At 39.8% G+C, this 12614-nt stretch overlaps 1 protein-coding gene across 9 annotated transcripts in view; it reads left to right on the plus strand.

Moving 5' to 3' along the window:
• LOC106599413 (astrotactin-1) overlaps positions 1–12614 on the plus strand; it is a 282536-nt gene that overhangs the window by 103185 nt on the left and 166737 nt on the right. For all 9 annotated transcript variants that reach the window (XM_045714659.2, XM_014190633.3, XM_014190634.3 and 6 more), the window contains one exon: positions 10123–10273. In XM_045714659.2, the coding sequence (XP_045570615.1) occupies positions 10123–10273 (151 nt within the window). The remainder of the gene's footprint in view (positions 1–10122; positions 10274–12614) is intronic.

Raw genomic sequence — 12614 nt, forward strand, 5'->3', positions numbered from 1 at the left:
TGGGAAGCATTGGAGTCAACATGGGCCAGCATCCCTGTAGAACTCTTTCAACACCTTGTAGAGTCCATGCCCCGACAAATTGAGGATGTTCTGAGGGCAAATGGGGGGGATGAAACTCAATATTAGGAAGGTGCTCCGAATGTTTTGTACACTCAGTGTATACAGTGCATTCGAAAAGTATTCAGACTTCTTTACTTTTTCCACATTTTGTCACGTTACAGCCATATTCTAAAAGTAATTCAAGATTTTTTTTCCTTCATCAATCTATACACAATACCCCATAATAACAAAGCAGAAACAGATTTTTATGAAGTTTTTGCAATTTTATAAAAAATAAAAAAACTGAAATATAACATTTACGTAAGTATTCAGACCCTTTTCTCAGTACTTTATTGAAGCACCTTTGGCGGTGATTACAGCCTCGAGTCTTCTTGGGTAGTCTTCTTGGCACACCTGTATTTCTCCCATTGTTCTCTGCAGGTCCTCTCTGTCAGGTTGGATGAGGAGCGTTGCTGCACAGCTTTTTTCAGGTCTCTCCTGAGATGTTCGATCGGCTTCAAGTCCGGGCTCTGGCTGTGCCACTCAAGGACATTCAGAGACTTGGCCCAAAGCCACTCCTGCATTGTCTTGGCTGTGTGCTTAGAGTCGCTGTACTGTTAGAAGGTGATCCTCACCCCAGTCTGAGTGATCTGGAGCAGGTTTTCATCAAAGATCTCCCTGTACTTTGCTCCGTTGATCTTTCCCTCGATCCTGACTAGTATCCCAGTCCCTGCCGCTGAAAAACATCCCTACAGCATGATGCTGCCACCACCATGCTTCACTGTAGGGATGGTGTCAGATTTCCACCAGACATGACACTTGGCATTCAGGCCAAAGAGTTCAATCTTGGTTTCATCAGACCAGATAATCTTGTTTCTCATGGTCTGAGAGTCCTTTAGGTGCCTCTTGGCAAACTCCAAGCGGGTTGTCATGTGCCTTTTACTGAGGAGTGGCTTCCATCTGGTAACTCTACCATAAAGACCTGATTGGTGGAGTGGAGCAAAGATGGTTGTACTTCTGGAACGTTCTCCCATCTCCACAGAGGAACTCTGGAGCTCTGTTAGAGTAACCATCGAGTTCTTGGTCACCTCCCTGACCAAGGCCCTTCTTCCCCGATTTCTCAGTTTGGCCGGGCGGTCAGATCTATGAAGAATCTTGGTGGTTCCAAACTTCTTCTTTCATTTAAGACTGATGGAGGCCACTGAGTTCTTGGGGATCTTCAATGCTGAAGACGTTTTTTGGTACCCTTCCCCAGGTCTGTGCCTTGACACGATCCTGTCTCAGAGCTCTACGGACAATTCCTTCGACCTCATGGCTTGGTTTTAGCTCTGACATGCACTGTCAACTGTGGACAGCTGTAAACAGGTGTGAGCCTTTCCAAATCATGTCCAATCAATTGATTTTAACACAGGTGACCTCCAATCAAGTTGTAGAAACATCTCAAGGATGATCAATGGAAACAAGATGCACCTGAGCTCAATTTCAAGTGTCATAGCAAAGGGTCTGAATACTTATGGAAATAAGGTATTTCTGTTTTACATTTTTGTATGTATTTGCAAAAATTGTAGATTGATTAGAACAATGTTTTATTGAATCTATTTTAGAATAATGCTGCAATGTAACAAATGTGGAAAAAGTCAAGGGTTCTGAATACTTTCCAATTGCACTGTATTCACATTTTACGGATTAATCCAATGAAATGTCCTCCCTTTCAGTCATCGTATAAATGTTTTAGTCCTGTGATGACATGTCCTGTCCTGTTATGTTCTTTTGAGTTAGTCTCTATATTTATCTTGTCAATTTCAGTTTAAAGATTTTTTTTTTTAAAGATGAATCGTTATACGATCACCTGAGTATGATTTGACATAGATAGTCTTTATATTTTTTTGGGGGAAAGTAAAAATATGCATGCTCCTGATTTCATCAATGAAATATCCATATCTTATTATTCATTAACAACACAATTTCAAAATCATGTCAGCACATCCAAGACTAAACTAGCAGACTTTTGAGGAACTCACTTTGATTTTAACATATCATTCTCAGTATGTTAGGTTACTGAGTCAAAGTTGAATAGTAGTAGCAAGATCCATCATCCCTTTCAGCTGATATTGAACGGAGATGATGATGATGATGATGATGATGATGATCCATGTTAACTGGATGTCACAAATCGTCATTCAGTTAGTTGCAGTCACAACCACTCTGTCCAGCGTTGGAGCGTCATTAGAGGCACTGTACCATATTCAATGGTAAATTGGGAGCCAACCTTACAAGAGAAAACATGAGGTGGATTATTATGGAGTAGGTATACAAATCTAGTTTATCCTGAATAATTGAATGGGTGATCATGAAAACCGTGCTCTATATTAGTTGGAGGATGCCTTGTTACTGGAAGCTTGAATACTATTAACAAAAGGTCAGATTTTCCTCTGATTCATTTGGCTTTTACATTTGGATTATTCTCTGTGAAGCACTAAAATAGTTTCTCAGCTGAACTCAGAATAGTAATGATGTAGCCCACAACGGCTTCACTTTTGAGCAACAGGCCAAAGACAAGTGACTGGCTACAACAAAAACATATTACTGCTCATGTAATACCACAAACAATGAAAATCATTTTGATAATGGGTTTCATTAAAGGGATGCTTCAGCATTTTGGCAATGAGGCCCTTTATCAGTCAGATGAACTTGTGGATACTATTTTTATGTCTTTGTGTCCATTATGAAGGAAGTTAGAGGTAGTTGTGGCTGTAAGTCTATGGGTATCGAGCCATGGCTTGCGAAACTACCTCTAACTTCCTTCATACTGGACAGAGACAAAAAAAATGCTATCCACCAGTTCATCTGATTCTGGGGAAGTAGATAAAGGGCCTCATTGCCAAAATCCTGAAGTATCCCTTTAAGTCTTGCTTTCTCAGCAATAGACTACCACAGTTCTCTTTGTCCTAGTGCACATCTCTCTTTTTTCTGCAATAATGTGAACTATTCTCCCATATTATACAGTATCCCATTACACCCTACTTGTTTCCTGGGTTTTTATATTCTATTTATCATTTGGCAGCTTTCTTGAAAACTGAGTAAATAACTACGTCTTGTGATTGATGACGTGATGAACGCTCACGTTGCGTCCCCCCAGGGCAGTAGCATACGCCACAGCTACCTACCACCTTTAGATGCTGTTAATTTACTCGGCTTTGGAGCTGCGTGCTCCCTCTGAGGCCTTGTTTGAAAATCATTTGTCACCACGTCTTACTCTCTGGCAGCAACACAAGGAAGAAAAGGCTCTGATCTAAAAGTGGCTGTGCCTTAATTCATTGACTTCATAAAAATGACAAAAGAGTTGACAAAAGATCTTTAAACTGAACTGCAGCCATTTTTATATCAATCTCAAATAATTTCTGGGTCACAATGGAGTACCTTACTGTAACAGTTTTCCATTAAAATTGTCAAAAAGAAACAAAATTAGCTTTTTTGCCAAAAGATATTTGGGAGTGTTGGTCTGAGTGGTCTGACTGGGGAGGGGAAACAGAAAAGTAGCTGTTATTTGGCAGATAGGTTGGGAACCCTCTTTGTTATTGGTCTATAACTAAATGTATGCTCTTCAACCGATCGCTGCCTGCATCTGCCCGCCCGTCCAGCATCACTACTCTGGACGGTTCTGACTTAGAATATGTGGACAACTACAAATTCCATACAGTAGGTGTCTGGTTAGACTGTAAACTCTCCTTCCAGACTCACATCAAACATTGTAACGATTGTCGGGAGAGAGAGTAGACCAAGGCGCAGCAGAGTTAGTGTTCATCATTGAATTTAATAACAGAAAGAACACTATACAAAACAAAACAAGAAAACCGACAGCCAAACAGTCCTGTCAGGTGCAAAACGCTAAACAGAAACAATTACCCACAAAACCCCAACGGAAAAAGAGGCACTTATGTGTGACTCCCAATCAGCAACAACACTCTACAGCTGTGCCTGATTGGAAGCCACACGGCCAAAATCAATGAAACAAACCAACATAGAAAAATGCACATAGAACGCCCACCCAATGTAACACCCTGGCCTAACCAAAATAAAGAACAAAAACCCCTCTCTATGGCCAGGGCGTTACAAACATCTCCAATCCAAAGTTAAATCTAGAATTGGCTTCCTATTTCGCAACAAAGCACCTTTCACTCATGCTGCCAAACATACCCTCGTAAAACTGACCATCCTATCAATCCTCGACTTCGGCGATGTCATTTACAAAATAGCCTCCAATACCCTACTCAATAAATTGGATGCAGTCTATCACAGTGCCATCCGTTTTGTCATCAAAGCCCCATATACTACTCACCACTGCGACCTGTACGCTCTCGTTGGCTGGCCCTCGCTTCATACTTGTCGCCAATCCCACTGGCTCCAGGTCGTCTACAAGACCCTGCTAGGTAAAGTTCCCCCTTATCTCAGCTCGCTGGTCACCATAGCAGCACCCACCTGTAGCACGCGCTCCAGCAGGTATATCTCTCTGGTCACCCCCAAAGCCAATTCCTCCTTCGGCCGCCTCTCCTTCCAGTTCTCTGCTGCCAATGACTGGAACGAACTACAAAAATCTCTAAAACTGGAAACACTTTAAACACTAGCTTTAAGCACCAGCTGTCAGAGCAGCTCACAGATCACTGCACCTGTACATTGCCCATCTATTAACAAAAACCCAACTCTTCCCCTACTTTATTTATTTATTTATTTATTTATTTATTTTGCTCCTTTGCACCCCATTATTTCTATTTCTACTTTGCACTTTCTTCCACTGCAAATCTACCATTCCAGTGTTTTACTTGCTATATTGTATTTACTTCGCCACCATGGCCTTTTTTGCCTTTACCTCCCTTATCTCACCTCATTTGCTCACTTTGTATGTAGACTTATTTTACTACTATATTATTGACTGTATGTTTGTTTTACTCCATGTGTAACTCTGTGTTGTTGTATGTGTCAAACTGCTTGCTTTATCTTGGCCAGGTCGCAATTGTAAATGAGAACTTGTTCTCAACTTGCCTACCTGGTTAAATACAATTTTTTTTATTTTTTATTTTATTTATTTCACCTTTATTTAACCAGGTAGAGGTGAAATAAATAAAATATTACCTCAACCCATGCAAATCCTGCTGATTAGAAGGTCCTGGGTACATTTTATTTACAACCAGCAACTATTAGGAAATAACACTGATCACATTTTTTCACACTTTTACAGTGTTAGTTTAATCAGCTGTTGTACAATATATATATTATATTATATATTTTAAACCTTAATTTATGTCAGTTAAGAACAAGTTCTTATTTACAATGATGGCCTAGGCACAGTGGGTTAACTGCCTTGTTCAGGGGCAGAACAACAGATTTGTACCTTGTCAGCTCGGTGATTCGATCTAGCAACCTTCGGTTACTGGCCCAACGCCCTAACCACTGGGCTACCTGCCGCCCCATAATGATACAATATGATACAAAACACAGGAACATTTTTATTTTGACTGCATTGGGCACCGTTTTTCATTAAAGTTGTGTTTCAAAGAGTCAGCGTTCAACTTTCTCTCCCCATTTAATGAACCATTTAGAGGGTTAGATTTAGTTACTTGTTTCTACTCCTTGTTATCTTGTTATCCTATATAGCAACAGAAATTAGATGGAAGAAAGTTTTGTAAGTTAAGTCATGTAGAGCTCAGAGTATTCATAGATACATGTAGAGTGATCTGCAGACTTGGAATCAGAATCCTCACAACATACAGTATTTCCTTCCATTTTAACTGTGACTCACCTATAAAGAGTAAAGTATAATGCAAGGCAAATTACAGGGTAAAGAGAAGCAATTAGCCAGCCTGTATTTTTCAATGGCTAATAGCCTGAATGGATGTCTCTTCTTTGCGTCTTTTCTGAATTATGAGCAGAGAGGACTTTCCTATTGCTTAAATGTTCTTTTTAATCATATATATAATTGAACGTTAGGGTAAATGGGCTCATCTTTCTACATAGAAAGCTTTAAGGTTAAAATCTACAGTGATAGTGTCTATTGAATAGTTTACCAAATAGCTAGCCGGACTATCTGCATTGACCCTTTTTGCACTAACTTTTTTGACTCATCACATACGCTGCTGCTGATGTTTATTATCTGTCACTTTATTCCGAGTTATATCATATGTATGTACATATCTACCTCAATTACCTTCTACCCCAGCACATCGACTCAGTACTGGTGACCCGTGTATATAGCCAAGTTACTCATTGTGTATGTATTATTACTTTTATTATTACGTGTTTTACTTTACTATTATTTTTCTATATTATTTCTCTCTGCATTGTTGGGAAGGGCTTGTAAGTAAGCATTTCACTGTTAGTCTACACCTGTTGTTTACGAAGCATGTGACGAATAACATTTCTGTCATGTAAATACAAAGGTTATTTTGTGTACTTAATACAAAAAAATTAATACATCATAAAGGTAGCCTAAATTCAGTATAAGAATTAAACCCACCATTTTTTTTTAAATACATCATTATCTGTGTGACCTGTTGGGTTAGTTCTCCATAAATGTATAAAGACAATGCCCACAGTCAATTATAAAAGAAAATTGGCTAGTTTGATAAAATCTTCAAATATCAAATATGTTTCTTTCAGGCAATCTCCGGGGAAGCATTCTGGGAGTGGGTGAGGGAGCAAATAAATACTATCTACAAAACAAGAGAGGCTATTCTTTCTTTCCCCTAGGCAAGGTTCATGGCAGTGTTATTATAAAAGTACTCAGTTTATCATGTAAACTCAGCAAAAAAAGAAACGTCCCTTTTTCAGCACCCTGTCTTTCAAAGATAATTCGTAAAAATCAAAATAACTTCACAGATCTTCATTGTAAAGGGTTTAAGCACTGTTTCCCATGCTTGTTCAATAAACAATTAATGAACATGCATCTGTGGAACGGTTGTTAAGACACTTACAGTAACAGCTTACAGACGGTAGGCAATTAAGGTGACAGTTATGAAAACTTAGGACACTAAAGACGTCTTTCTACTGACTCTGAAAAACACCAAAAGAAAGGCCCAGGGTCCCTGCTCATCTGAGTGAATGTGCCTTAGGCATGGTGCAAGGAGGCATGAGGACTGCAGATGTAGCCAGAGCAATAAATTGCAATGTCCGTACTGTAAGACACCTAAGACAGCGCTACAGGGAGACAGGACGGACAGCTGATCGTCCTCGCAATGGCAGACCACGTGTAACAACACCTGCACAGGATCTTTACATCTGACCATCACACCTGCAGGACAGGTACAGGATGGCAACAACAACTGCACGACTTACATCAGGAACACACAATCCCTCCATCACTGCTCAGACAGTCCGCAATAGGCTGAGAGAGGCTGGACTGAGGGCTTGTAGGCCTGTTGTAAGGCAGGTCCTCACCGACATCACCGGAAACAACGTCGCCTTTGGGCACAAACCCACCTTCGCTGGACCAGACAGGACTGGCAAAAAGTGCTCTTCACTGACGAGTCGCGGTTTTGTCTCACGAGGGGTGATGGTCGGATTCGCGTTTATCGTCGAAGGAATGAGCATTACACCGAGGCCTGTACTCTGGAGTGGGATCGATTTGGAGGTGGAGGGTACGTCATGGTCTGTGTGTCACAGCATCATCGGACTGAGCTTGTTGTCATTGCAGGCAATCTCAACGCTGTGCGTTACAGGGAAGATCCTCCTCCCTCATGTGGTACCCTTCCTGCAGGCTCATCCTGACATGACCCTCCAGCATGACAATGCCACCAGCCATATTGCTTGCTCTGTGTGTGATTTCTTGCAAGACAGGAATGTCAGTATTCTGCCATGGCCAGCGAAGAGCCCGGATCACGTCTGGGACCTGTTGGATCGGAGGGTGAGTGCTAAGGCCATTCCCCCCAGAAATGTCCGGGAACTTGCAGGTGCCTTGGTGGAAGAGTGGGGTAACATCTCACAGCAAGAACTGGCAAATCTGGTGCAGTCCATGAGGAGGAGATGCATTGCAGTACTTAATGCAGCTGGTGGCCACATCAGATACTGACTGTTACTTTTGATTTTGACCCCCCTTTCTTCAGGGACACATTATTCCATTTCTGTTAGTCACATGTCTGTGGAACTTGTTCAGTTCATGTCTCAGTTGTTGAATCTTGTTATGATCATACAAATATTTACACATGTTAAGTTTGCTGAAAATAAATGCAGTTGACAGTGAGAGGACATTTCTGAGTTTATATTCCACTTCCATGGCATGGTGATTTAGCATTCTGAAAATAAGAATGTACGCCCAAGCTTTGTTCTTCATCCACCCTTTCTATTCATATTTCAATGTGATGATCTGAAATATTTTACCTTGCAAGTCTTTGAAATATTTCACATAAGGCAAATTACAGGGTAAAGAGAAGTAATTAGCCAGCCTGTATTTTTCAACGGCTAATAGCCTGAATGTCTCTTCTTTGTGTCTTTTCTGAATTATGAGCAGAGTGGACTTTCATATTGCTTAAATGTTCTTGTTAATCATATAGATATCCAAATCACATCAAATGTTATTAGTCACATGCGCCGAATACAGTGAAATGCTTACTTACAAGCCCCTAACCAACAATGCCGTTTAAAAAATATGAATATGAATAAGAATAAGAAATAAAATGAACAAGTAATTATAGAGCAGCAGTAAAATAACATTAGCGAGACTATATACAGGGGGTATATAGTCAATGTAGGGGGGTATACAGTCAGGGGGTATACAGTCAATGTGCGGGGGCACCGGTTAGTCGAGGTAGTTGAGGTAATGTGTACATGTAGCTATAGTCATTAAAGTGACTATTCATAGATAATAACAGAGAGTAGCAGCTGTGTGTGGGGGGGGGGGGGGTAGCCTGGGTAGCCATTTGATTAGATGTTCAGGAGTCTTGTGGCTTGGGGGTAGAAGCTGTTTAGAAGCCTCTTGAACCTAGACTTGGTGCTCCGGTACCGCTTGCCGTGCGGTATCAGAGAGAACAGTCTATGACTAGGGTGGCTGGAGGTTAGGGTAAATGGTCTCATCTTTCTATATAAAGTTTTAAGATTCAAATGTACATTGATTGTGTCTATTGAAGGCCACTAATGTATGGTCTGGATTCAATCAAACATGCGGAGTTGGATTTGTGCAACCGTGGGAGAGATCACATATGCTATGTAGCTTCACCTGTAACCCTCCTCATGAATCAGTGCTAAACAACATGACGACAAGGATGGATGATTTCAATCATGTAAATACAAAGGTTATTTTCCGTACTAAATACAAAAAAATTTATGCGTCATAATTTTTTAAAATGCATCATTATCTGTGTGACCTGTTGGGTTAGTTCGCCATAAATGTATAAAGACAATGTCCACAGTCAATTATAAAAGAAAATTGGCTAGTTTGATAAGATCTTGAAATATCTAATATGTTTATTTCAGGCAATCTCCGGGGAAGAATTCTGGGAGTGGGTGAGGGAGCAAATAAATACTATCTACAAAACAAGAGAGGCTATTCTTTCTTTCCCCTAGGCAAGGTTCATGGCAGTGTTATTATAAAAGTACTCAGTTTATCATATATATTCCACTTCAATGGCATGGTGATTTAGCATCCAGAAAATAAGAATGTACGCCCAAGCTTTGTTCTTCATCTGCCCTTTCCATTCATATTTCAATGTGATGATCTGGAATATTTTACCTTGCAAGTCTTTGAAATATTTCACATAATAGAGACAAAACAGATGGCTTGGAGCAAGGTTATAGCAATAAAGCACTGTAAACCGTACGGTAAACCCAATGCATTTCATCAAACACATCTTAGGCCCTTTGCAAAGCAGGGTTGCTTTGAAATTCAAGTTTTGGCTGCTCTGACTGAAACACATCATAAAGTTTCAAAATTAAAGATGCATTTGGTGCATTGTTTTGTGATGAGGACTACAACGAACCCATTTTCAATCAACAGACAATAACCAAAGAGGGACATTTGATTGCTAGCGACTGATGATTTTGTTTTTTGCTGAGGGGGAAGATTATAATGTTTTTGTTTGTGTTTTATTTTGCCAGAGAAGAGCTGATGATCTCCTCATCATTTGACAGTCTGGAGGTTTTGCTGGACTCATTTGGCCCAGTGCGCGACTGCTCAAAGGACAATGGTGGTTGTAGCCGAAACTTCCGCTGCGTCTCTGACCGCAAGCTTGATTCCAGTGGATGTGTGGTGAGTGAATCACTGTACTGCCTGGAGATGGCCCCCTTTACAGTACTACCTCTCTTTGTTTGCTTAGAGGCCATGAAATGAACCAGGCATGTTCTATTTCATTCACCATCTGTCCATGGTTTCTATCCTACTAAAAAGGTGTACTCCTATTGTTTGTTGGTGTTTCGCGACAGATTTTTGGTGAAAGATGTGAAAAACTCAGGCTGTCAACCATCTATAAGACTATTTATCTGCTCAAGACATGAGTTTCAGGTGACCAGCATTTCTAATCAGATGAGAGATGATCCAGCATTTCTGATCAGATTATCTTTCTGTAACAGGTTTGAAGATAAACTTTTTGGAACTATCAAATCTTCCTCAAATGATAATAATTTATTGATTTACATTTCCTCAATATTATGCCCTCCCACCCTCAATGCATGATATTAGAATGAGATAGAGAATATCTATTCGGTGCATGAGTAGGACAGATCTAAGGTACATTTTCTATGCATTTCAGTTTCAAATGTCTGCACTGGATTGATAAAACATCACATTTGCATTACTGCAGTGAACTTTCCAAAACATGACTGTCATGGCAAAAAAACATTAGTAATCAAAAGACTGTCTCAAAACGTTGGTTTGACATGGCTATCAAGACCATTCTCTGACTCAGCAGTGGGCTGTATGTAATGTCTAAACTGGTTCTGACCAAGATGTTTGTGTAGGAACTGTATTTCACACTTGAATGTTAATTATATATGAGCAGACACTATTTTAATCGACAACAAACGTTCATTATTGTATCCGTCATAGTTAACAATTGCAATTTGAGAACAGAGGCCGTACTTGGACATCAATGTAAGTGTTCTTTCACAGCTTTGGGGTCCCCAGCATCATCTGAAAATACATCCATTTTCTGCACCAATGCAATTAAGATTCCTGTTTGTTAGAAGGCCTGACTTGGTTTGCTGTTCATTCAGATACAATTGTGTAGAAAATCACCTCATTTGTTTCTTTGACGCTTGTAAATGTCACAATCTTGCTGCTCAAGTAAATGTAATTTCAATGCCGAGCGATTAGATTTAGCAAACAATGTATTGCCCTCGTTGAGAACGTTTTCCTTCTGCTCTAATTGTGCTGGTGGACAGACCTACCTACATGCAGCTGTCACAGAGTTCACAACCAACAGCGTGCAGACTCCCTGGTATTGCACTTCTTGTAATAGATGTACATGACCTGTGACCTATAGTATCAATGGTTTCCAGTATCTAAAAGTCATGACTAAATGTATTGATTTATTACAAAACATATTGCAGGGTTTGACATTTAAACACAGGAAAGAGCATTGCAATATCAGAGGGCACAAAATATATCTATGTCATGTTGTGGAAATTATTCTTATATGAAATTAAATTAGGATAATAATAAATATTAATAATTTATTTAATTTGTAAAGTGTATTTCTCACACCCAAGGCGAACATTATTATTTTTTTAAATAAAAATAATGCAAAACACAGAACATAGAACACAGACAACAAACAAAGCTATATACTGTACAGTTTCCCTCAGATCCGGAGGACATGAGAACAGAATTAAGAGGTCCTGTTAATTAATTAGTCAATGATAGCAGCTCTACCACTGAGCTCTGAAGTAGACAACAGTCTCAGAAGGTATTTGTTAACATGCTCAAGCTTCATGAAATACTTAGACACGTGCCCCTAGTTTATGCAACTGCAAAACACATTCAATCATCAAATTAGAATCATATTTTCATTTTCTATTTGTTTTCTCCCTTAATGCTGTCATGAAGCAAAAGCCCTGATACTTTCAGCAACTGATTATACTGAAAGAATATTAATAGATATGCATCATGTTGGTCTTTATTTCTAAACATTTCCTTGCATACCTCATGCTTTTATGGAGATAACCGTTTCTATTATTGTGATATGGATTATTGTCTGCATCACCCAGACCTACCTGAAGCTCTGGATTTTTGTTTTATGGTAATGAAGGTTTAATATGGACATCCCATTTATAAACATACATTTACAAGCTTAGATCCGCAATAAGGAATCAATCTTTGCCTTTGACAGATTTTTTTCCTACCAGTTCCTACTAAGTGTCCACTCTTGTTACTGCAAGATATCCAGGATGGTGCCATCTGTTGCATATATTACTTGGCGTTTTGTAATTACCTTGTGACTAGGTATATAGATGATGCTTTCATCCGTCAAATCATAGTGGTAACTGGCTGGGACCCAGAGGCCGAATCCACAAATCAATTAACACCTTGTCTGAGTCCATGCTGCCAGTCTCGTCTCGTCATGTTTAATATCTCTCCTAGCATGAGCCGACGC

The sequence above is a fragment of the Salmo salar genome, chromosome 03 (assembly GCF_965601325.2).
Source record: "Salmo salar chromosome 03, fSalSal1, whole genome shotgun sequence".
NCBI lineage: Eukaryota > Metazoa > Chordata > Actinopteri > Salmoniformes > Salmonidae > Salmo > Salmo salar.